Source organism: Gobio gobio (genome assembly GCF_949357685.1).
Source record: "Gobio gobio genome assembly, chromosome: 1".
Taxonomy (NCBI): domain Eukaryota; kingdom Metazoa; phylum Chordata; class Actinopteri; order Cypriniformes; family Gobionidae; genus Gobio; species Gobio gobio.
The window spans coordinates 5,179,877-5,206,331 of record NC_137097.1 but is presented as its reverse complement, the minus strand read 5'-3'; the positions used below and the strand labels follow the sequence as shown (position 1 = coordinate 5,206,331).

At 37.8% G+C, this 26,455-nt stretch overlaps 1 protein-coding gene across 1 annotated transcript; it reads right to left on the bottom strand.

Annotated features, from left to right (window-relative positions):
• Positions 1-5,804: 5,804 nt before the first annotated feature.
• LOC307131065 (uncharacterized protein) lies at positions 5,805-24,456 on the bottom strand. Its single transcript, XM_079824481.1, has 3 exons — positions 24,377-24,456; positions 21,068-21,290; positions 5,805-8,310 (listed from the first exon to the last, which is right to left on the bottom strand). The coding sequence occupies exons 2-3, from the start codon at positions 21,225-21,227 to the stop codon at positions 6,776-6,778; spliced, it is 1,695 nt and encodes a 564-aa protein (XP_079680607.1). The 5' UTR covers positions 21,228-21,290; positions 24,377-24,456; the 3' UTR covers positions 5,805-6,775.
• Positions 24,457-26,455: the final 1,999 nt, after the last annotated feature.

The following is a 26,455-nucleotide window of genomic DNA, read 5'->3' as shown; positions in this document are numbered from 1 at the left end:
CTCTATCTCGGACAAAGGCCCCTACCTAAGTGAACTTATTACTGACAAAAATCTGGATATGATATTCCTTACTGAGACTTGGCAAACACCGAATGACTTCATGCATCTTAATCTGCTAACACCATACGGATACCAGCACCTGTCTAAGCCACGTTTATCTACTAAAGGGGGTGGCCTTGCGGTCATTTATCGCAACTCCATAACACTTGCTCAACTGGACTTCCACACTACTACTTCATTTGAATATATGGTTTTGAAAACTTCCTCTAACAGTCCCCTTACAATCATCCTGATTTATAGACCACCCAAACAGCAAAACGATTTTTTCTCTGAACTAAGTGAACTACTAACGCTAGCCTGTGATTCATCATCCAAGGTCATCTTGCTTGGTGACTTTAACATTCACGTTGATATTCCCTCCTCTAATAGGACTCAGTTAATGACTGTTCTGGACTGCTTTGAACTTTATCAGAATGTTAACTTCCCAACTCATACTCACGGCCACACACTTGACTTAGTTTGTACATCTGGCTTGAATGACATCTCCATCAATGGTCTGGTGACTCCTATCTCTGATCACAAGCTTATTACCCTTGATTTTACACTAATCTGTCCAACTAAATGTACTGACAATATTAACATCTCTTATCGTAAGATCAATGTTATTAATGCTAGCATGTTTGCCGCATCGATTACTTCTTCTGCTATTTCTGATGTTTTTGATTCCACCTGTCCATCCAAAATATTTGACTTGTACCATTCTGCCATTGCTGATGTTTTGGATGAGCATGCTCCAATTAGGACTAGGTCTGTTCCCTTGTCCCACTCTTCGCCGTGGTTTAATGCTGAGCTACGGGCTATGAAAGCAAGAGGCAGACAGCTGGAACGTCTCTTTCGGAAAACCAATCTAACTGTACACTTCCAAGCATTTTCGGACCATATTACGCTTTACAAAACCGCCTTAAATACAGCTCACTCTTCTTATATCGCTAATTTAATCAATAACGCAAACAACAGGCCTAAATCACTATTCAGCATTGTAAATAAGCTTGTTCAGGCACCCGTGCACAATGCCTGTCTACAAGAATCTGACGACTTGTGCTGTTCTTTTCTGCACCACTTTCAGGGGAAACTGGATGCTTTACGTGGGACCTTTAGTGATGAACCGACCACTTCTAGTTGTGAGCAAACTCAGACACAAACACTTAATAACTTTATGTTGACCAATCCCATCTTGATTAGTGAAATGATACAGAAATCCAATTCTTCTTCTTGCCGGCTGGATCCTGCACCTACAACACTTCTGAAACACTGTAACTCTGCCATTTCTGCACCTATATCACATCTTGTAAACATGTCTCTTCTCTCTGCCTCTGTTCCAGTCTCACTAAAGACGGCTGCAGTTACTCCTATTCTTAAAAAAACTAATCTGGACCCAACTGAATACGCTAACTACCGCCCAATCTCCAATTTACCGTATGTCTCAAAAATCATGGAAAAGGTTGTCGCCACTCAATTGCAGTCATATCTATCTCTCAACAATAGTTTTGATTTATTTCAGTCTGGTTTTCGCCAAAACCACAGTACTGAAACTGCATTAGCAAGGGTTATCAACGACCTCTTACTCGCTGGTGACTCGGGAAACATTTCCTTACTTCTACTACTCGACCTCAGCTCAGCTTTTGACACTGTCTGTCATAAAGTCCTACTCATGCGCCTATCAGAGATTGGTATCTCAGGGGCCGCATTATCCTGGTTTTCCTCCTATCTAACAGATAGGAAATACTACATCACTATGCACAATTACAAATCTCCCACTGTCACTCTCAAACAAGGTGTTCCACAGGGTTCAGTTCTTGGCCCGTTACAATTTATTATTTACATTTTGCCTCTCGGACAAATTATTCACCGCCATGGTTTTCAATATCACTGCTATGCCGACGATATCCAGATATATACTGCTTGCCGACCGGATTATATTTACCAGACCACATCACTATCATCATGTGTTAATGAGTTAAAGACCTGGCTCAACTCCAACTTTCTCAGTCTGAATCTGACTAAAACAGAAATATTAATCATTGGCCCTCCATCTCTAACAAAGAATGTAAGTGATATTCCCAGACTTGACCTTGAAGCTACATCAATAATTCCATCTGCCACTGTCAAAAATTTGGGTATCATTCTTGATCCTTCACTGACGTTCGACGCTTACATTAGTCAACTTTGTAAAGCGTCCTTTTTTCATCTGCGCCGTATTGCCAAACTCCGCCCCTATGTCAGCCCAAAAGACGCTGAAGCACTAGTCCACGCGTTCATCACATCTCGCCTCGACTACTGTAATGTTCTTTTTTCTGGACTACCAGCACACTCTATCTCACGTTTGCAATATATCCAAAACTCAGCCGCAAGACTACTAACTCACACTAAAAAAACTGCCCATATCAATCCAATTCTGTTCAAACTGCACTGGCTACCTGTGTTATCCCGTATCACTTACAAAATTCTTCTGCTTACCTTTAAGTCACTCAATGGTCTTGCTCCAGCCTATCTCTCTGAATTACTTTCTCCTTATATTCCCCCTCGAACTCTCCGATCTTCTGGCTGTGAACTCCTCTGTGAGCGGAGATTTCGCTTATCATCTATGGGTGGCAGGTCTTTCTTTGTTACAGCCCCTAAGCTATGGAACTCTCTCCCCCTGGCTCTCAGGACAACAACCACGTTAAATGAATTTAAAAGTAAACTCAAAACACATTTGTTTAATCAGTACTATCAGTCATGACAATGTTAACTTGACATAACACAATCACAATGTTAACTGACTACCAATAACTTGAAAACGTGTTTATTATAGAGTGCAGTTTTTATGTCCTGGTGCTGCTGCCCTTTTTGTGCCGCTTAGTAGATTTGACGACTGTTTGCCTCTCAGGTATGTAATGTTAAGAGCTAAGAGTAATGCTAAGAAGTGTGGATATTTAGTATAGTGGGCTTAACATTTGTTTTCGCATACTAAAATAGGCATGATTTCCTCTATCCCATTGTGGTGGCTATGACTGCGAAAAACCGGTGCCTATAAAGCGTTCCGTTGGCATGATATCCTGATGGAAAGTGATTTAAACGCAACCTATAACTGGGTGAGCATTTCATGATTTTTAATATATTTTCTTTGTGTTCGCTGTAGAATTCTCCCTCTCGTTCTATGCTGCGATTGTTTGCTGCCGTCTTCGCTCTGTTACTAGAGCCGCTGTTTATACAGCTGTGCTGACAAAGTCATCGTCACTTATTAAAAGGGACTGCTGGAGTTTTATGTGGCGTTCTAGTGCTCTGCTTCATATTCTGTTTTGTTGGGGAGGCCTGATTAGTTCTTCATTCAAAGGATATCCAACTGGCCTCTGTCTTTTTTTCCTTTCTGAGTCAAATCATTTAACCTTTTTGTGTTTCCTTGTGGAAGTTTGGTTAGCTGAACTATTTGTTTTTTTTCTGTACAATTAAGTTTTGTGGTTGCATTTGCATGTGCTCAATCTATTAATGCAACTCCAACTGTGATCATTTTACTGGGCTGAAGTTGTTGCTTGTAACAATTCCAGGTGACAAATTATTTGATTTGTCTGAGGCTACATTGTTGCTTCCCCTTTACTTTTGTCTGTTCTTAATACCATTTATGTAAGGAGTTGCTGCATTCGTGATATTCACATTGTCATTTCTGTCCAACTCATTTTTATAGTTGTTTACTTTCTTTTTGATTTTTTTTGCAGGAGCTGGGGTCCCACGGGTGGCTTGATCTCCCTCTTTGTGGTGGTGGTCCTCCTCCATCGTGTGTGGTGTACACTGAGTGTTTGATAGTGTGATCAGAGTGCACGTGTGTGCACGTGTGTGCGTGTGTGCGCGTGTGTGTGTGTGTGTGTGCTCTTGTGAAACCAAACTCTACATTGATTCTGACCGTTGGGAGCCTCAGCCCTGCTGGTATTCAGTTTCCGTTTTACATATTCATACATAATTACTATCCCAAGTTGGGTTTGTTTTATAATGTCTTTTTGAAGAGGGGTTTCTAAGGGTTTAGTGATTCAGTTTTTTTTTTTTATGTATCCTTGTACTAATAAACATTTTGTATTTTGTTATACTTGCGTCTCTGGCCTAATTTTATGAGGGAACTGAACCTGTGTGCTTTATTACTCAATCTGAGTGGTTGAGGTATTTTCCCTGGGGTAACTCCTTAGGGTGGCGTAGTCGGACCTTATTACTAGTGAACAAAAACTTTCAAAATTGCACCGCCCGCCACACATGCAGCTCTCACTTGTAGCCAAAAACATGGGGAATGATAACATATTTATATTGTCATTGATATCGTTATCGCAAATGGTGTGGTTTACAGCAGCCAGTCATATGATCGCAACTTTGTTTCATGTCAACTTCAAGCCTGAGAGACTTGACCAAGGGTGTTATTGTTCTTTTTTTTTTAACTGTAGGTATGTTGGTGTTGATGTGAAGATGAAGTGGACTGTAAGTACTGCAATTTTGACAGTACAAAAACAAAAATGATCATCCAGCATTACAAATTAAAACATGGATGGACCTGTCCTTTACCATGTATTTCCCAAGAATGTGTCTGCTCCTTTAGAACTGAGACATTTGCATACACATCATACAAAATCTGTAGATCACGTGAATACCCGGGTGAAGTGTAACCTCTGCAGTTTCTCAGAGGCCTGTAATTTGAACCAGTACTTCTCCCACCTGGGGATTCTCTTGAAAAACAATGAAAATATCCAGTGCCCATTTGAAGACTGCAGTTTTCAAACGTGTGTGTTCTCTACGTTTGCGGCACACAGAAGTAAAAGACATAATTCCCAAAATACCAGCCGAAGGGTGTTGGCACCCAGTCAAGTCCATTGCATTCCAATCCAGATCTTCCTGCTGAGGGCTTGATTCAACATAAGTTGGCTTCACTGTTTTTACGCATGGAAGCCATTTTACATGTTTCGAAGACAGCCATTCAAGAAATAGTTGAAGAACTTGGAAGCATTGGTAGTAATGTTGGAGAGCTTGCAGAGATGTCAGTTAAACAGGTCCTAAACAAACACAACTGTTCATTGGATTCCTCAGTTATTGCTGCCAATGTGAACCTTCTTTCCAGCACATCATTAGCTATGTTTCTACTGTTAGTTCTGGGGCTTGACCGAGCCTCGTCTGGGATACATATTTTATCTGTTGATACACCTTGTCTGAGTGCCTGATATGCATATTTAGCTGTGCATATGTCATAAAATATAGCCTCCTCCATCATAACTCCTGTTTTTAATTCAAGATCTCCCTCTGTTCCTCTGGCTGAAATGATAACACTATATTGGGATTGGTGAGAACACTCAAAGCTTCTTATTTGGAAAGTAGATATTTTTCAGTGAAGATTGTTTTCCGTTTCAGCACCTTTTACCTGTGGGGTCCCACAAGGCTCCATTCTAGATCCAGTCCTAATCTTACTGTACATCCTCCCTTTGGGAATGATATTTAAGAATTATGGTATTTCTTACCATCTGTATGCTCACGACACTCCAACGAAACTTTTTAAGTGTCTGGAGGAAGTAAAGTTGTGGATGGCTGAAAATCTTGTTCAATTGAATGAAAATAAAACAAATTATTATTTTTGGTCGCTCAGCTTGTAGCAAGATGGTAAACGATAGTTTGGGCCCATGGAAGGTCTACCTGCATGATCAAGTAAAGAACTTGGGAGTCATTTTTGACTCATCCCTCATATTTGATTGACAGATAAAGACAGTGGTTCAAAATTAAAGACGCTGGTAAAAAATGCTGCTGCAAGCTTTTTAATGAATGCTAGGAAATCATATAATGTTACTCCCTTGTTGTCTCTTTTGGGATGGCTACCAGTACAACTTGGGATACAGTATAAGATGGAATATTTACAGAATGATTCCATTATAATGTTGAAATTCAGACAAGTAATGAGTTTACATTCACCTACTACAGTCAGTATGTGTTCTCCTCCTATTCAAATTTGACATTGATGGGGTGCATACAACATATTTGCCAATCGGTAACTATAGTTGCCACACATTGAAATATGATTTTCAAGAAAGGAAAAAAAAACGAATAAAAAAAAACGGGGGGAAATAAATGCAGTAAAATGTTCACATAGGACACCATTAACACGACTATGCTTTAAACCATTCAGAAAAATTTGAGCACAAATGGGGAATTCAGGCCTCTTATGCTGCATTCACACCAAATGCGAATAGAGTGTCAAATTCGCGTCTAGTTGTCTCAATCGTGTCTACCCCGTTTTGTTGACGCGTTCAAGTTGCTCCAGGATAAATATGTCATAAAACACCACTCTGCCGCTTTCATTTTCATTAAAAAATATACTAAACATTAATAGCCACACAAATGTGGTTCAGGCAACGCACTACCTACATTATCTTCACTGCATGTATATTTAAATAGCCTAAAAAATAATGTTATGATGTCTTTGCCCTCAGTCAAAACGATTTGGCAGACAACAAATTATAGATTCATGACACTAAAGATCACCGGTTAGATCTACACAAGGCGAATTATATATTAGACCCGCGTCAACGCGTCTTTACATTGACTTAACATTGAAATCACTCGCTCCAGACGCTCTATTTGCATTTGGTGTGAACGCAGCATAAGGTAATTTAATACCGTAACAATAATCAGAACATTATACAGTCTCCCAAACATGAGGCATTTTCTGTCTGTGAAATTAATTCCACAATGATGACATATGAAACCAGTTCTCTCATTCATGAATACTCATGTGGTACTCCAGGGCTTTTTTATAACTAAAATTTTTCCCACAGTGTCCACATGTGTACGGCTTCTCTCCAGTGTGAACTCTCATGTGCCTGTTAAGGCTTTCTTTTCGGGTGAAACTTTTTCCACACTGTTGGCAAGTGAAAGGTTTCTCTCCAGTGTGAACTCTCATGTGGTTTTCAAAATGTTGTTTTAGAGTGAAACTCTTTCCACACTGAGGGCATGTGTAGGGTTGCTCCCCAGAGTGAAGTCTCATGTGTCTGTTAAGGTTTACTTTTTTAGCAAAACTCTTTCCACACTGAGGGCAGGTGTAGGATTTCTCTCCAGAGTGAACTCTCATGTGGACTTGAAAGTTTTCATGTTGATTAAAACTCTTTCCACACTGTTGGCAGGTGAACGGCTTCTCTCCAGTGTGAATTCGCATGTGGCCTTTAAGGTTTCCTTTAAGGTTGAAACTTCTTCCACACTGTTGGCAGGTGAAAGGCTTCTCTCCAGTGTGAATTAGCATGTGCCTGTTAAGGCTTCCATTTTCAGCAAAACTCTTTCCACACTGTTGGCAGGTGTGAGGCTTCTCTCCAGTGTGAATTAGCATGTGCCTGTTAAGGCTTCCATTTTCAGCAAAACTCTTTCCACACTGAGGGCAGATGCAAGGCTTCTCTCCAGTGTGAACACTCATGTGCCTGTTAAGGTTTTCTTTTCGGTGGAAACTTTTTCCACACTGTTGGCAGGTGTAAGGCTTCTCTCCAGTGTAGAGTTTCTCCCCAGAGTGAAATCTCATATGTCTGTTAAGGTTTACTTTTCTTGCAAAACTCTTTCCACACTGTTGGCAGGTGTAAGGCTTCTCTCCAGTGTGAATTCTCATGTGTATTTTAAGGCTTACTCCTAGAGCGAAACTCTTTCCACAGTGTTGGCAGGTGTGAGGCTTCTCTCCAGTGTGAAACCTCATGTGTCTGTTAAGGTTTACTTTTCTAGCAAAACTCTTTCCACACTGTTGGCAGGTGTAAGGCTTCTCTCCAGTGTGAATTCTCATGTGTAGTTTAAGGTTTTCTCCTAGAGCGAAACTCTTTCCACACTGTTGGCAGGTGTGAGGCTTCTCTCCAGTGTGAACTCTCATGTGCCTGTTAAGGTTTTCTTTTCGGTGGAAACTTTTTCCACACTGTTGGCAGGTGAACCTCTTCTCTCCAGTGTAGAGTTTCTCCCCAGAGTGAGATCTCATGTGTTTGTTAAGGTTTACTTTTCTAGCAAAACTCTTTCCACACTGTTGGCAGGTGTGAGGCTTCTCTCTAGTGTGAATTCTCATGTGTCTGTCAAGGTTTCTTTTTAGAGTGAATTTGTTTCCACACTGTTGGCAGGTGAAATTACTTCTAGTTCCCTTATTTTTAGCCTTTTTTTTTGACAAAGTCTTTTCAGGCTGTGAGCAACTAAAAGGTTTTTCTCCAGTTATTAAATCATGATTCTTAAATTGATCTTTCTCTTCTATTTCATTCAGTACTTCACTCTCCTCTTTCAGCACCGTCAGGTCTAAGGTGAAAAGAGACAAATGCAAATTAACACCAGTTTAATGGTACAAAGCAACAAACAAAACATTTAGACATGTAAAGTATCAAAAACAACATACAACTAGATCCTATTCACATCGGCATCACACCAGGGTGTGGGGTTGGGGAGATAGCACACACATTGCTAGTGCGGAGGGCCCAGAAGTTTATGGAGGGACATTGATATAGAGTACACACGTTTTCTGAACGTAAACGTGTGTACGTCTAACACGTTTATTTTCTTAGAGTCCGAACATTCTCTATTTCAGTGGTCCTCTCACAGTATGGCCAAAGACCAGCTCTGATGGGCTGAACTTCAGATACTCCTGCACCATTTCACGGATTGAGAATAAAAGCAAAGGAACTCCTTCGTCCCACTCAGACCATGTCTCGAGGCAGTATATCCTAATCATTGCTTTTAAGGTCTGATGGAACCTTTCAACTGACCCCTGTCTCTCTGGGTGATAAGCACTGGATATACGACGTGTAATATTGAGCGATTTAAAGACTTGAGCACACAATTAAGATAGAAAATAAGCCCCCTGATCAATCTGGACGTGATCAGTCTCAGTAGAACAAAAATGGTAAAGAACTTTGTTAAAGCTTTAACAACTGCTCGGGATGTGATTTTTTTTGGAGTGGAATTGCTTCCGGGTATCTGGTAGCTGTTAGGGATGGGCATTTTTGTCAATTACTCATTTCGATCATCGATAGGTCTCAAAAACGAGTACTCGAGTAATTGGGGGCGGGGCATGTGCAGGGGGCGGGGCATGTCCGTCATTGAAATAATGAAAATACTGTTATGAAAATGGTTGTTGACAAATACAAACGTGACATGAAAACGGGTATATGAAAACATGAACATATAAAACAAAAAATAACTGCCAGATTATGATGCATAAATGTCTTTGAAAAAGAAACATCTTTATAAAATGACCGTCTCAAATAACCAAGTCAGTAATATCGAGCATTGCCTTTGAGCTGAAACTGTGAAATAACACCACCCTGCAGAGCTTGCTAGCTGGTTAATAAACTCAACCAAACGCACCATATATCAATATTAATATGAAGATTATTATGAACCTATTACGACATAAATCAACACAAAAGGACGTGAATGCGCACGTGAACTTCAGCGTGCTAGATTTTACAGGCGAAGGGTTTGAAACGGAACATTTTGAATGCGCTCTTCCCTTAACAACGCTCATACACGGACAACGAAAGCACAAAGAAACAACATTTTATTAAAATCCTGTTCTCATTATAATGCTTTGACAGATTGACTCTGCACATCATGTTACTTAATTTTATTATTCATGATCGAAGCGTTTACAGACATCACTGCGCGTTTTCGAACTCATAGCGAAAAACCAACTTTAAATAAACTAGGTCTACTGTTAAAAAATTCGAGAACAGTATAGCACTGCTGCATTACTAATATCAATGATTCTGAGAAACAAATAGCCTATCTGAAAAGAATATGACCGTCTCTAAACCATCATGTCGAGCATGAAATATGCGTTTGAGCTGAAACTGAAGAGAATGAACAACAGCCGGTATAACGGCAGCGCTTTTCTAGCTTATTAAGCTCAACCAAACGCTTCTTATATTAGATTAATCAGATATAGACAACATAAAAGTAATCTTACAACGTGCATCTGCAGATAAGGACGCGGATGCTCACATGAACTTCACGCGCTAGTCTGAGTGTTCTCGCTAGTTTCTCTGTGGATCAGCTGATACACGGGGAACTAAGCACAGATAATTTACAGCATTCTATTTCCATCGTGTTTTCATTATAATGCTATGTAGGCTATGACAGATTGGCGCTGCACATCTTGCACTAACCATTTAATGATCTCATGATTCCAGACATCACTGCAGTGCACGCCTTTATTTCGCCGCGGTGGAGGCGTGCTGTAAAACGCTAACCAATCAGACCTCCGCAAAACGATGCAATAACCAATAAAAAGACAAATATTTTTTTTTTCAGGGCGATCATCGTTCTCATGATCGATGATCGCTGTCACGTTCGAGTACTCGATTACTCGACCACTGTTGCCCATCCCTAGTAGCTGTGCACATAATAGTCAATAAAAACCGGTTACCAAATAGTGGCATGGATTAATAATGATGCTGAAACAGAATGGGTTAACATGGAACAGTGCTCTGAACCCTTGTCAACACTAGCCTTTATGACACTGTAACGGATGGGCATGATCAAAATGCTCTAGGCACCATAAAAACCTTCCCCCTTTCCCTTTGGTCAAACTTGATCACTGGCCCGGCCCAAAGAGTCACAAACCACCTCTCTTCAAATGCCGTTATGACCTCTGCTCTCCTGAACGACCTTAGCAGAGATGATGCCTGGAACCCTCAAAGGCAGCACAGGAGACCAGACGCCAGACATTTGGGCAAAGACTAGAGACAAACTTCCAATACACAAGGACATTGACTCTATTTTTACTCACAATCAATCTGTCCCAACTGTATACACTATTTCTCCTGCATTTTAATGCGTGTCCTTTTATATTAGCCTAGTTATGATTCTTTAGTTATGTTATTGCAACTTCTAATGCTGATATCCAAATATATTTGGTGGTCACCTCACCAAATGTGTGTGAACTGATAGGGCCTTTAACCCTCTAGGCGCCATGGTCGAGTTTACTCGACAAGATGCGGCACTGAATAAAATGGCCGATTTTGTCAAATAGGGTGTCAAATTTCGTTCGAGCTCCCCTCCACTGGATGGCAGACATGTCTTACTTCATCCCAGACTCAAAAAAACGTCATGCTTCTATACAAAATCTTTCAGTAAGAGTACATTGAATCAGTGCGAACAAAAGCGGATAGTGTGCGTGTGAGCCAATTTATCAGAGCAATATTGTCAACGTCAGCGAGTATTTGCATTAGATTATTTTTATTATTGTTTTCTAATGGCATCAAAAAAGCTTACCCGCAATGAAGTGTTGGGTCTTCTATTCGCGGACCCTGATTCTGAAGGGGAATATCTGCCTTCAGAAGATGACGGTGATTCTGAAAGTTAAAGTATAGCCCTACACCAAGCACAAACGGTGAATCCTTTGCCCAATGTAGATGGTCCTTTGCCCAATGTCAGTGGTGGAAACTATGTTTCCCGGGGTCGGAGTGATCATCGCGAAGTTAGCAGGTGTGTGTGTTAGTGTTGTGTGGAACGAGGCGGGAGATTTTTACCGCACTAGCCATGAAGCTTTGTCTTCTGACCGCGTGCCTCTCCGCAATCACGGCGACAGTATTATGGTGGAGACTTTGTCTAATGCCACTGGGTATGTTAGACGAGGTTGAAGTATTCATAGGACAGTTAGGAGGCAACGTGGAGGCAGGGTTTGTTTCTATCATTTATTAGTAATGATTTAGACTATGTTTACTATTTACCTGAGCATTCAGTATTGTGCAATATAGCATACAGAAGGTGAGGGACATTTTGGGGGGAAAGAAGTGCTGCATTTTATCATTTAAACGTGACTTTTCATGAAAGTTCTATAATCCAAGATGGCCACCACCTTATGATGTCTTAATATGCAAATTAGACGGGAAAATGTAATCCCTACATAAACTTTGGGTCATCTTTAATATTTCTCTAATTTACAGAAAGTCTCTATCTTTTATCACTTTTAAGATATAGCCTTTTGAGATGTCAAAATTGAACGTTTTAGGAAAAAGCCTCTGGCGCCTAAAGGGTTAAGAGTTCCCTGATTAGGCACATCTTTGCTCAATCTCTTTTGAGACACCACATTTCCTCCTTCTGGCAACTATCTTCAAGTTAACTTTGTGGGAATCAACATGAAAAACACAACGAACGCTTCAGCGCACTCCTATTGAAAACATCAAGAAACTCTGGACTCTATTGCATCTGGACTTGTTCAGCAACCGAAGTCAATGCACGTACAGTTCGCAACCTTTAGATGCGCTTCTGTGCCCCTTTAAAGGTGAACCTGATTCTTTGATGTTTCTTGTGGGTTGTGGTAGAAGCAGAGAAATGCTGGAGAGTGTGGGAAGATAGGAGACCACACACATATATTCTGTGATTGTCTGAAAATATCCACATTTTGCAAAGGGGTAAAAGGCTGAGATCATGAACATTCTGCATATAGACGTGCCGTCTACTCCCCTGTATATAACAATTAATTGGATGAAGCCACATTCTCCAACAATGGCCCAGTGGATTGAAAAACTTGAATCTAATTATAAAATGGAATATTTTACTGCCTGGCTCCAACTGAAAGTGGACATCATCTTACAAAGGTGGACAGTATATATGTATGTATATATATATATATATATATATATATATATATATATATATATATATATATATATATATATATATATATATATATATATCTGGATGCATTAAAACTAATTGATCAATACAATTAGAACTGTTACTTATTTGTTGTTTTATTATTTGATTTTCCACATAATGTGTTTTCTTTATTATCTTGTTACTTATGTATTTTTTCCTCCTTTACTTGAGCCAATGCAGTTGTCAATGAATGGTTAGTTCACTGCTTGGGAATTGTTTTGATGTATAAAAATAAAAGTAAATTTTTTTTTTAAAAAACACGCCAACGCAAATAAAGGACCAGCGCAATCCACTATCACATGCTCAAAAGGTTCACCCATGACTGAACTGGGATTAAAGTGGCTGGTGGAATCACCTGGTTTGGTTTCCCAGCATACTGGCAAACATGACAAGTCATGCAATACTGTACCACATCACACTTCAAACCGTACCAAACAAATGCTGTAGAAACATGGTTGTACATCCTCGTCTCCCCCTAAATTTCCTGACAGCAAATGCTCATGCGCCAGTGTTTCCCCTACCATTGTTTTGGGGGGGCGCCCCGCCCTCCCAAAACGACCCCCCGCCCCCCCTGAATGAATGACAAAAAATATTTGTCATTACGGTCGACAATAAGAATTGCCCGATAGTTCAGTGCCAGCGTGAAAGACACTCCCAGAGCTGCATCTTCACGGAAACTGATCATTTGCGCATTTTTAAGCCTTGCCAATTTAAATATTCAAGCGCTCATAGACGAGAAAGTGTGTCTCTCAGTTTGCTCATCGCGAAGGGCAGCAACACAACACACACACACACGCACGGCCACGCGTCTCACAGCGCGCGAATATTCACACAAAATTATATCAAAATGACTGTCTTGTTGAGTATCATCGTAAACATAGTCGGTTAGGTATTTTTAATGAACGTAAACATGAAATTTGCCAGTCACCGCCAGCATTTATGGTCATTTTCACAAGTTTTAATGGTCCACAGAATATCTAAACATGAAATATATAAACAGAAAGAACAGACCCACTGTTTTATTCCAGCCTCATATATTATTTTTTTAATCAACACTTGAATGTTGCAAGTTTCATGAAAAAGAAACATTTTGAGCATAAAGCTGAAAAAAGTCACGTTTTTGTAAAAGACTAACGTTACGTCCGAACGATGAAAAAAACACAGATGTTGTAGATGGAGTCCATCAACACCCCAAAGCTTGACAGTCCTATAACTCGTCCTGGGTTGACATTTCATTCAATAACATTAGGCAGTTGTGATTTATATGCTGTTTAATAGTGATGATCGCGTTATTTTATGCATCTGCTTACACATGATATCGCACGTTGCTTCTTCGGCAGTGTTTTGATCAGGAGATTCTGTTCTCGTGCAGGAAATGCGCTACAGCGCCCCCTACCGTATAACAGTGAACACACATGGAAAGCCGGAAAATATCGTCATTGGCTATATAAATATTGAGATAACAAAAGACAAAAAAAAAATCACTCACTGCTCTTGACTGAATAACTTTTAATAAGGGTTAATCTGTATTTATATGCAGTGGCATATAATTTTATGCAGACTATGCAGTGATATTTTACATTTGATTACTATTTTTGTACCTAACAATCTAGTTTAGACCTACATGAAAATAACTGTTTATTTCATTTGTATATGTTTGTTCTGCTGTATTTATTTGTGCTTTTGCTCATAATTTGAATATTTGTTCTTATTTTATTACTGACGGTCTTTAACAATATAAAAAGAGTTAGGATATTAGTTTTTAGAGTCATAACCTTATTTATTAAGCTTATATGGCTCAAAAACAATACTAGGCCTATTTTATTTTATTTGTCTTTTTTTGTGGTGGGGTCAGTGAAAATTCTGACAGGGCAAGTAAAAATTTGAACCCCTGAAAAAAATCCTTAGCATTGAGCCCTGAAATATATTCCCCCCCAAACAACAACAACAACAAAAAACACGGATTTGCGTGTAGTAACTTTAATGGTAAAAAATGTAAAAATGCAATGGAGAAGGTGACGAACCTAAACAGGCAAAAATTTGGGTTTTTTTTCTTAAAAGCAACAAAATCCAGAGCAACAACTCAAGCAAAGCCAACCTCTGTTGTGTTGTAAATAGTTGTGTGATGTATAAATAAATGTTGTTTATATTTATTTACCAAATTAATTTATTGTCTATGGCAACACCACGTATCCGTAACACTCCCGCTCCGCGACACTAGTAGTTTCGGGACTATTTACAGGACGTAAAGCAGGGCTCGACATTAACGCTTGTCCGGGACAAGTGGATTTTTTTGAAGAAGCAAGTGAAAGAATCTTACTTGCCCAACGGACGAGTAACCTGATAAAACGGCATTAACAAAAAATAACTAGGGAATAACCAAAATGCAAGAATGATTCTGCATTCATTAGTGTACAGGTGCTGGTCATATAATTAGAATATCATCAAAAAGTTGATTTATTTCACTAATTCCATTCAAAAAGTGAAACTTGTATAATATATGAATTCATTACACACAGAATGATATGTTTCACATGTTTATTTCTTTTATTTTGATGATTATAACTGACAACTAAGGAAAATCCCAAATTCAGTATCTCATAAAATTAGAATATTACTTAAGACCAATACAAAGAAAGGATTTTTTAGAAATCTTGGCCAACTGAAAAGTATGAACATGAAAAGTATGAGCATGTCCAGCACTCAATACTCAGTTGGGGTTCCTTTTGCCTGAATTACTGCAGCAATGTGGCGTGGCATGAGGAGATCAGTCTGTGGCACTGCTCAGGTGTTATGAGAGCCCAGGTTGCTCTGATAGTGGCCTTCAGCTCTTCTGCATTGTTGGGTCTGGCATATCGCATCTTCCTCTTCACAATACCCCATAGATTTCCCATGGGGTTAAGGTCAGGCGAGTTTGCTGGCCAATTAAGAACAGGGATACCATGATCCTTAAACCAGGTACTGGTTGCTTTGGCACTGTGTGCTGGTGCCAAGTCCTGTTGGAAAATGAAATCTTCCAATGAACTTTCCTATAGCTCAAACACTTTCCTATAGCTCAAACAGTAGAGCATGGCACTAGCAACGCCAAGGTCATGGGTTCGATTCCCAGGGAAAGCAAGAATTGACAAAAATGTAAAATGTGTACCTTGAATGCAATGTAAGTCGCTTTGGATAAAAGCGTCTGCCAAATGCATAAATGTAAATGTAAATGAAATCTGCATCTCCATAAAGTTGGTCAGCAGCAGGAAGCTTGAAGTGCTCTAAAACTTCCTGGTATACGGCTGCGTTGACCTTGGACCTCAGAAAACACAGTGGACCAACACCAGCAGATGACATAGCACCCCAAACCATCACTGACTGTGGAAACTTTACACTGGACCTCAAGCAACGTGGATCGTGTGCCTCTCCTCTCTTCCTCCAGACTCTGGGACCCTGATTTCCAAAGGAAATGCTAAATTTACGTTCATCAGAGAACATAACTTTGGACCACTCAGCAGCAGTCCAGTCCTTTTTGTCTTTCGCACAGGCGAGACGCTTCTGACGCCGTCTGTTGTTCAAGAGTGGCTTGACACAAGGAATGCGACAGCTGAAACCCGTCTTGCATACGTCTGTGCGTAGTGGTTCTTGAAGCACTGACTCCAGCTGCAGTCCACTTTTTTCTACCACATCTTTTCCTTCCCTTCACCTCTCTATTAATGTGCTTGGACACAGAGCTCTGAGAACAGCCAGCCCCTTTTGCAATGACCTTTTGTGTCTTGCCTTCCATGTGCAAGGTGTCAATGGTCATCTTTTGAACAACTGTCAAGTCAGCAGTCTTCCCCATGATTGTGTCGCCTACAGAACTAGACTGAGAGACCATTTATTTTTGAGTTTTGAGTTCATCAGCTGATTAGAGTGTGGCACCAGGTGTCTTCAATATAGGGATGTTAACCGATGACCGTTTGACCGATGGTTGACCGTATCAACATTAACCGATCAAAATTGTCGGTTAAAAAAAAAAGTGATCTCTAAATTAGGCTATTATAGACAGTGGACTAAACGCTACTACAGTTAGCCATCTCATTCCAAAATCTTTTTGTGTGAAGTGTACAAATCCCTCACACTCAATTTTTCATAACTCGCCTGTTTGTACTTAATAAACCAATAAAAACATTTGGTGCGAGGTCACAGCGTTTGGGTTTGCGCGCTCACAAGGTTTGCGGTTAGAGCCAGGGCAGACGACAGTATGAAGCGTGCAAAGAAAAGTAGTGTGTGGGACCATTTCACCAAAAAGAACGACACAGATGTAAGCTGCAACTTGTGATACAGTGCTTAATTAGAAGACACACAGTGAGTTAGACCTGCCTTGGCCGGTGCGTCTTTTACGCATTCTGAAGGTGCCTGTTTTATCCATTGGTTTTATCGTGTTGCAGTCTATTAGACAACATTCCGCATAAGATGGGCTTACATTTGGAAATATATTACATCTACATTTCAGTGGTAACACATAAGGTGTTGATCATCATCTTTCTTTATTATTGTTAGCACTACCTCAAACTAAAGCGGCGTCTCTTCTGAGCTGTCATTTTCTTAAATGAGCCGCAGCAATGTTTCAAATGAGCTTCTAACGCTAGACAAATGCCTTTATTTTCAACGCGATCACCTTGTACTCAAACCATTTCGAAACTAACCCCCGTTTCACACTGCAAGTGTGAGCACTGCGTGAGCTGCACGTAAGCGTAACTTCACCGTGACTGCAGCTGCAGACGCGCGAGAGTATTCACACTGGAAGCGTTTGTACAGCGTCACAGCAGCGGCTCCAACGCTACATATAATGCTCACTTATATCATCGAGTATTTCTTTATAAAGACAATTAGCCTATAATTGTTTTTAGAAGTTGGTCATTTATAAACTTGATAGTCTTGAAACTTTGTTAACATGGGGAGGCGTAGGCTAGCCTACTACAACATTCGCATGTAAATGGTAAACGATAAACACACCCAAGAAAACAGCTCTGATCATGTGGTTTCATTCATACTTAACTTCAATACGTTTACAAGACCGCAAACTCCGCCGACTTGATTTGGGTAGTGCTAGAGCCTAGACCTGTCTGTGTAGCCTACATAATAAACCAAACTAATGTTTATATATATATATATATATATATATATATATATATATATATATATATACACATACATACATACATACATACATACATACATACAGTACACACACTATACTTTCACACAAACTGAATAATTAAAACAATTTAAAAGGGGTAAATGTTCTACAAATATATTTTATTTTTTCTGACATACTCCAGTTCTTGTTAAAACACACTACACGTGCTTCTTGTGTGCATTTTGAGCACTTTTTGTGTGAAATCGTATTTATTTTGTCATCAAAAGTGTGCTTTCACTTTAATTGAGCGTCAGCAGAGCAGCAAAAATAGGTTCGGCACCGAAACCCCCGCTTCACTGCTGCTCACGCGAGATAGTGGATAATAATATATAATGAACTGTTACTATAACGTTGCACTGTCGACGCTCTCGAGGAGAAATCAAAACAAATGTGCACCGCTCACACAGAGAAACTCACTTAACACACTACCTTAAAAATGTAGAAATGTATATTTATAACATATGATACAGTTGCAACGTCACATTACCAAGAGTGCCATTTTCCTGAATAACATCACGAGTCATATGACAGATCCATAAACAATTATTAACATTAAGTCACTTACATTTTAGGTGCAATATTGAGTGTTTTTGTTCCTTTTCAGCAGCGAAAATAGTTCCAAACAAGATCACAGCAAAACGCGCATCACCGCAACAGTGTGTTAGTGAATGATTCAGCGTTTTGAATGAATCGGTTGAATAAAAGATTCAATAAACTATTCATAAACGACTCGACTCAATGACTCGCTCATTCAGACGTTCACCTGCTGCCACCTACTGCTGTTTTAGTTCCATGTTGAAACCTTCTTTCCAACTTTTCTTGTTCGTATATTCAAAAAATATTTTAAACAATCTCATAACATTATTTAATGCACTTGTAATTTTTCCAATGCAAAATTATTTAATTTGATTGGTAACTACCCTGTAGTGTCTTATTCTAATTTAATTTATAATTATAATTCAAATTTAAGAAGATAAAATGAAAGCTGAAGCATAGCCTATATTTAATACGATTAGGGGAAAAATGCCCTTTATAAAAGGTAAAAATATCACATGTAAATATGTCAAATCTGATTGAACCCTGGTGAGAATATTGCTTCAGAATAAATTATATATTACAACACACACAAAAAAAAAAAAATTCCGGACAAGCTAATTTTTTACTCGGACAAGTGAATGACAGATTTACTTGTCCGAAGGACAAGCACGTGAACAAGCTTAAAGGGTTAGTTCACCCAAAAATGAAAATTCTGTCATTAATTACTCACCCTCATGTCGTTCGAGACCCGTCAGACCTCCGTTCATATTCGGAACACAAATGAAGATATTTTTGTTGAAAGCTGATGGCTGAGAAAGGCTTCAGATAGGCCTCCATTGGCATTCAGTACATTTACACTCCCAAGACCCATAAAAGGCACTAAAAACGTTGTTACAAAGTCCATCTCACCACAGTGACTCTACAATAACTTTACGATGCGACCACAATAGTTTTTGTGCGCAAAAAAAAATCAAAATAACACCTTTATCCAACTTGTTCTTCGCTTCCGTGTGCCTCCACGACGCATGCGCGAGAATATGACGTAGCACCAGCGTTCGGGAATCCATGAAATGCACACTTTAGTCCGATTTTGAGCACTACGCCGAGACCTAAAGCACGATCAATTTAGAATTCAACAGCTTATGCTGGGTACACACCAAAAGATTTTTTACATCTTATACGATTTTCAAAATGTGATAGACCACACACATGAGGACAAATAATCCTAGATTTAACCGTTTTGCTCCTATAGTGTGTGGTGTGCCATGATGTGACAAAGACAGCACACCACACACGAACAGATTTTCAACCAGAGTCCCGACTGTAAACACAGGAAATCTCGCAAAATCCCGCGAGACTTCAGAATAAGTATGGCAGTGATTGGCACAAATATCAATTTCGATCTTGATTCAATATCAATTCATATAGCCTACTGTACATATAAGGAAAGTTTGCCTTTTTAGCACTATTTTAAACTTTTCTTGGGTAAATTATATTTGCTTGCATTCATTAATATTCACTTGTGTGTGCTTATATAAGTATCATTAAAAATATTAGGATGTAAATTGTTAACGTTTTAAAATTTCACATTTAAAGAAATCTAGTGTTTGATCATATGTATTTAAATGCAAAACCAAAAAATAAGTAAGCAGTTATGATCTGCAATACTTTGAGCAACCAGACTAGATACATGTATATGTGAGCGCTCCGTGATCCACGTACATGAGCGCGCACGCCGTATTTATTTATTGTTTGAATTGTATTCAAGTTTAAAAGCTTAGACTTTCAAGTTTCATATCAAAAGCAGGGTTGAGAGAAAGAGAGAGAGACGCATGAGTGACAGAGAGATGGAGAGAGAGTGAGAGAGAGAGAGAGAGCGAGAGAGAGAGCATGGAAAGGAAATGAACGAGTACACTGTGTGTTTTAAATAGCGTTAAAAAGTTAATGAATAACAACGCGCAATATGTGAACACTGATGTTACAAAGTGAGCTAGTGAGTGGTAAAAAAAAAAAAATCTTTATCCTCAGGTGTCTCTTGGAAAATAGCTATACAGTATTCTTCTCTTTGAAATTGCCTTATTAAATAAACTATAAATAATTGTTTTTATAGTCGGAGTTATAGTCAGTTCATGACTATTTCATCCCTCAGCGTGCTTTTGGATTGAATATTATTTCGTTTCACGTGAGTGTGCGCACGTTTGTCCTCGGGGTTCCCCCCACACATCAGGATTTCTGATCGTAAATATTCAACATGTTTTTTTTTCGCACAAAAACTATTGTCGCATCGTAAAATTATTGTAGAGTCACTGTGGTGAGATGGACTTTGTAACAATGTTTTAAATGCCTTTTAAGCGTCTTGGGAGTGTAAATGTACTGAATGCCAATGGAGGCCTATCTGAAGCCTTTCTCAGCCATCAGCTTTCAACTAAAATATCTTCATTTGTGTTCCGAATATGAACGGAGGTCTTACAGGTGTTGAACGACATGAGGGTGAGTAATTAATGACAGAATTTTAATTTTTGGGTGAACTAACCCTTTAATGTTGAGCCCTGCTTAAAGGATCTGCTGCTAACATCTTGGTGCTAGATACCACAACACACCTTCAGGGGTCTAGTGGAGTCCATGCCTCGATGACAGCAAAATGGGGACCAACACAATATTAGGCCATAATTCAGCTTTGAGAATGAGACCAACCTGTGTGTTCCTCAGTTTCTTCATGTTTCAAACTGAATACTTCTTTAATCTTTATGTCTTCACTCTCCTCTTTCTCTGTTTGTTCCTCAGTTTCTTCATGTTTCAAACTGAATACTTCTTCAATCTTCAGGTCTTCACTCTCCTCTTTAATAAACGCCATCTTTGTAATAGTGTGTCACGTGGATCTCAGTCGCTTCTCCAGGAGTTTTTCTGTGTGTTTGTCCTGTTTAAGAATAATTAACAGAAAGAAAAATAAATCCAAAATCTCTCCTAGTTCAGTAGTTCAACTGGCAAGAAAGTGATAGTGTTCGATTTAAAATTTTCTTTTTTAAATTTCAAAATGACAGAATTCAACAGCAGAATTTACAGAATTTCTTGACACATTTTGTATAACGATTTAAATAAAAATAAACAAAAAAGTTGAACTTAAAAGTAAAGGGCATCGCAATCAAGTTAAATTAATTTCACACTTTTTTGAAAATGAGCAAAATTTGGTTTTAAATTACTCCATTTAGTTTGATGAATATGACATTTTCCTAATAACAAAAACAAATCAATAATATATGTTTCTTTTGGAAAGTCATTCATTTGAATGAAGTAAAATAGATTTAAGAGGTTTCAGGTCATTTTAACACTTATAAATTGAGACATCTCATATCTAATGTGTTTCTCAGGATATATTCTGTCAACAATGTTAAATGACACTTCTTTGGTTTTATTTGTTACACAATACCAACTAATCTTCCCACTCAAATGAGGGAAACATATGAACCCAAACTAATTTAGATGGAGAATAGGTAGAAACAAAAAGAGATCTAATCGATTGATTACTGCATGTTGATCTAAAAAGAAATGTTTGAAGAGTTAATTATTAAAAAATAAATTCTAATTTTCACAAGCAAGACTTTTTGACACAGTGTTTGGTTCTTAAACAACTTCTCTCACCCCTTTTTTATTTGGAATAATACACATATCACACACCAAAACAAAATATGTTTTATTATGAATTAGTTGTTGTTATTATTATTATTAATTTGCTAGAAGTAAACCATCTATAGAAAATAATTCCCTGGTCTCAGGCGAATTCAACATATGAAACTGCTGCCTCTGGGACTAACTCACAAGCTTTGAGTACGGCTATTTTACACTGTACTTATACAGACAGGGGTTGAAGTATTATTATTCATTTGTTATTATTATTAATATTAGTTGGACTGTTGTTGAATTCCAATGCTCAGCTTTTGAGTATTACTGAACTATGCCTTACATTTAAGTGTCTGTTAAATAATATATTATTGAATTCTATCATGAATTAATTCAATAAATCATGAATTCTATTATACGATTACATCTCTATTCATTCAGAGAGATGGACAAAAAACACTCAAAACTAACACAACAAATTAACAAAACAAAGCAAACTATACAGACCCTTATATTAGGCAGTTCAGCTATTTAATGATTTGTTGTGAATCAATCGGTTCAAAAGAGCGAAATGAGCCGCTCCTTCTGTTACTCATGAGTTTATTCGGTTACGTTACTCACACAACGCTGATAAATGTTAGATAAAGCAATGCAGTGTTACATTAATCAGGGCTCAACATAAAAAAAAATTCCCCCTGGCCAGTAGATCAGAGTTTTGCTGGCCCCTTCTATTTTTGTATTGGCCCTGAAAGAAATATAAGGAAAACTTTTCCATTTAGCTGTATGCATTGTATACATTAGGATTAATCAATACAGCAAATGGAGTACATGAATTAAGAGCTAGAGAGCCCCTGGAGACATGCAAAAATAACTAAATTGTCATTGTAACTATGATTTTTTTATTGCCTGACCAGTAATATTAGCACTGTGTATCTTTGTTAATTGTTTATCATATATATATATATATATATATATATATATATATATATATATATATATATATATATATATATATATATATATATATATATATATATATATATATATATATATACATACAGGGTTTTTCCTGGCTCAAAATGAGGTGGAGGTGGTCAAATCCTGCTGGTCCCAGCCGAACCCACTCGCGATTTTGCCAATTAATTGTCAGTTTTAGGGCTTTGTCATATATTTTTTGTGTGCTTCAATCATTAAATAATTATGAATTTAATCCCTTTTAAGTTATCACTTTGCAGTGTAAGATTACAGTTAACACCTTTAAATATTTATTCAATTCAGTAAATAACTGAAACAATCACAACAAACTGGCAAAATAAAAGGGTTATAAATGTATCATTCATATTCTATCACTATAAAATATCTACATCTGTGTTTGTGGAACTAATGGTCACTCTTATTTGTTAAACACAATCCAGAATCCAATAAGTACACATACTTCATTATAGAGAAAACAATAAATGAATCAAAATATATAATCATAAAGGTATGACAAAAATATATATAAATAATTGCAATTACAAAAAGTAATTCTGGAAAAAAATATTGGGCTAATTTTATAAAATCTAAACATGTTAATAAAAAGGTACAAATTACTTTGTGTTCTTATAAAATACATTAATGAAAAACAATTTATATTATTATATTTATATATGAATGTAGATAATTATATGGGCCTACACAAATAATATCAAATTACAAGATGTTTATTGTAAACGTAATGTGCAGCTTTGTAATGGGGCAACAAAGATATGATAGATACGAGAGAACACGATTTGAAGGCTTTTAATAATCTTTCAGCGCACGAAACTATGAAAATATATGAAACGCTTCAAAACAGTGCGGCACAAAGCGCTTCTGCGCATCCCGGGTGCAGAATGATGCACTTAAAGCAACGCGCAGTGCAGTGCGAGTGCACATTAAAAAGTTCACGGCATAAAGAGAAGATGAGCGTTGAGCGCACAAATCCTAGTCTATAATGTATATCTGTCCAACAGTTTACTGATTATTTGTTTCTTCACAGTTTTAAATTCCAGTTATCGTGCCTGTGATGCTAATTAATAGTCCGTGTGTTGTCACCGGGTAGAGAGTACCAACATCATTCAGAAACCGCTAGATAAACTCCAGCAAGATAAAGTCATTTTATGCAAACAGCCCTTTATCTACAGATCAGGTATTATAATGAATAACGTTATATCATCTTGGAGAGAGCTTTACCGTGCTGCTGACTGTTGTAACCGAACGCGACGGGAAGTTTGAATGCTGAACGGCAGTGATTTGCCATTCAACTAGCCCGACATACTCTACTGGCCCGGGCCATCGCTTATGTCGAGCCCTGCATTAATATATCATGGATTCTGTTTCGCTTTGAACGCTTAAAACACAAACCTTTTTCAGCCGAATCACAACAGATGCAGGAGCGCGGCGCGGCTTATGACGTCACACCACAACACCAAAATAAAAGTCCCATTCACTGCTGAGTCTAAAATCAGTGAATAGACATTTACTTAGAATAAATATATTTAAAAATTCTGAGTTTAATGTATTGGTGAAATGCATTTAATATCACAATTGTAAATTAATAATAAGGTTTACATTGAGAGTTAATCCCAGCAACATTTACATTGTGGCAACAAATGTGGCACGTGGTGTTAATTTTGTCACCTATTTTTAATTTAGTCTTAGTCTTAGACTTGTGCCAAATGTCCTTGTTAGTTTTAGTCAGATTTAGTCATTCACATATCTTTATCTTTTTTGTTAATCAAGTTTTAGTTGACTAATAAAATATATATATAACCTGTATAATGTATGTGCCACAACACCATAGCTAACTGGTTGATTTACAGATGCCTAAAATCAGCATTAGCTTATGAGACGATGGGCACAAATATCAATTTCGATCTTGATTCAGTGTGAATTCATATGTATATAGCCTACTCTACATATAAGGGAAAATAAGTTTGCCTTTTAGCACTACTTTAAACTTTTTGGGGGTTAAATTATATTTGCTTGCATTCTTTACTATTCTCTATTATTAACATTTTAAAATTTCACAAATAAGTAAGCAGTTATGATCTGCAATACTTTTTGAGCAACTAGACTAGATACATGTAAAGAGCCACACAGACACCTATAGTGGGTAATGGCATTACAAATTAAAAAAATAAAAAATAAATCGAGTCACAAAATGACTCCAATTTGCCTCTTTGCATTGGAATTCTCTATTTTAACCTTAATTACTACACTAATTGTAATATAAATAATACAAATATTAGAAGAAACATGTTTTAAGTGGTCATTATTGGACAATAATTATTGCACAAATAGTATTTAGTACCAAAAGATCTCCTCAAAATATTCAAGAAATATTATTGAACTAAAATATAGGCTATTTATTTTAAAAATAGTTAAGGTGTGGTCACATTTGACCATCAATGAGTATAAGTGTGACTAATTAGTAAGGAATACCTGAGCGCGAAATACAAGAAAACCATTAACATTAATGTAAACAATGTTGCATCTCCACCACTCTCCATGTTAAAATGATACTGTAAATGTGGTTGTCATAATAATCAATGCACACTATGCTGTATTGTTCACCAAAAATTGCTGCAAACACCTTTATAGTGAAGCTGTATAGTGAAGCTGTATCCGCGGCCATTCAAATGTATTGACCATAGACCGTAATTGACACAGCGCTATCTATGGCAACAGGAGTCTGAAGCTGCACATGAGCAACAGCGCAAACTCTTTCAGAATATTTTGAACAGATGAATATTCTCTCTCATGATGAAAAAGTAGAGACGATTGTAGACGAAAATGAAGAGAGATTTTATCTTAGTTTTTATTTTATACAAAACATTTTAGTTTCGTCCTTTTTCATCATCAATAGTGCATGTTAATTTAGTCTTAGTCAGCGTTTTTGGACATTGGTGCTGTCTCGTCATCGCCTTGTCTTAGTCATGGAAAAAAGGTTGTTGACGAACATATTTAGTCTCATCTCGTCTAACGAAATTAACACTAGTGGCACGTTGCATTTCTACTATGGCAACGTCTCTGTCTATGTACTGAACTTTTATGCTAGCTATTCCCCATTTAGCTTGTTTTGTGGATCATTTTTAATGTCAGACAATAAACTTTTTATATTGGCCTATTGTTTATCCTTATTATTATTTATGGGCTGAACAGTAAATTAATTAATTATAATCAACACCTGCAACACACTTTTGAAGAGTAAAAATGACATACAAGGTTAACTAATTCAACTTTATTAAAAATGCATTTGGTAATTGAACTGTTTTACAAAAGACATACATTTTGTAAAAAAAAAAAAAAAAAAAATTGTTTAGTTTAAGTATAATAAATCAAACATAGAAAGCAAAGATAGATCAGAACATTTAATGAACAAACACGAGTTCTGTAAATCGTAAAATCGTAGTCAAAAGTCAGGCGATCAGGTCGGTAACC

Bases quoted from the DNA above. Each gene is read 5' to 3' on its own strand.
- LOC307131065 (XM_079824481.1), bottom strand. From the start codon at position 21,227: ATGGCGTTTATTAAAGAGGAGAGTGAAGACCTGAAGATTGAAGAAGTA. The intron at 8,311-21,067 runs GTTGGTCTCATT...TTTTCACCTTAG, and splicing joins AGAAACTGAGGAACACACAG to ACCTGACGGTGCTGAAAGAG.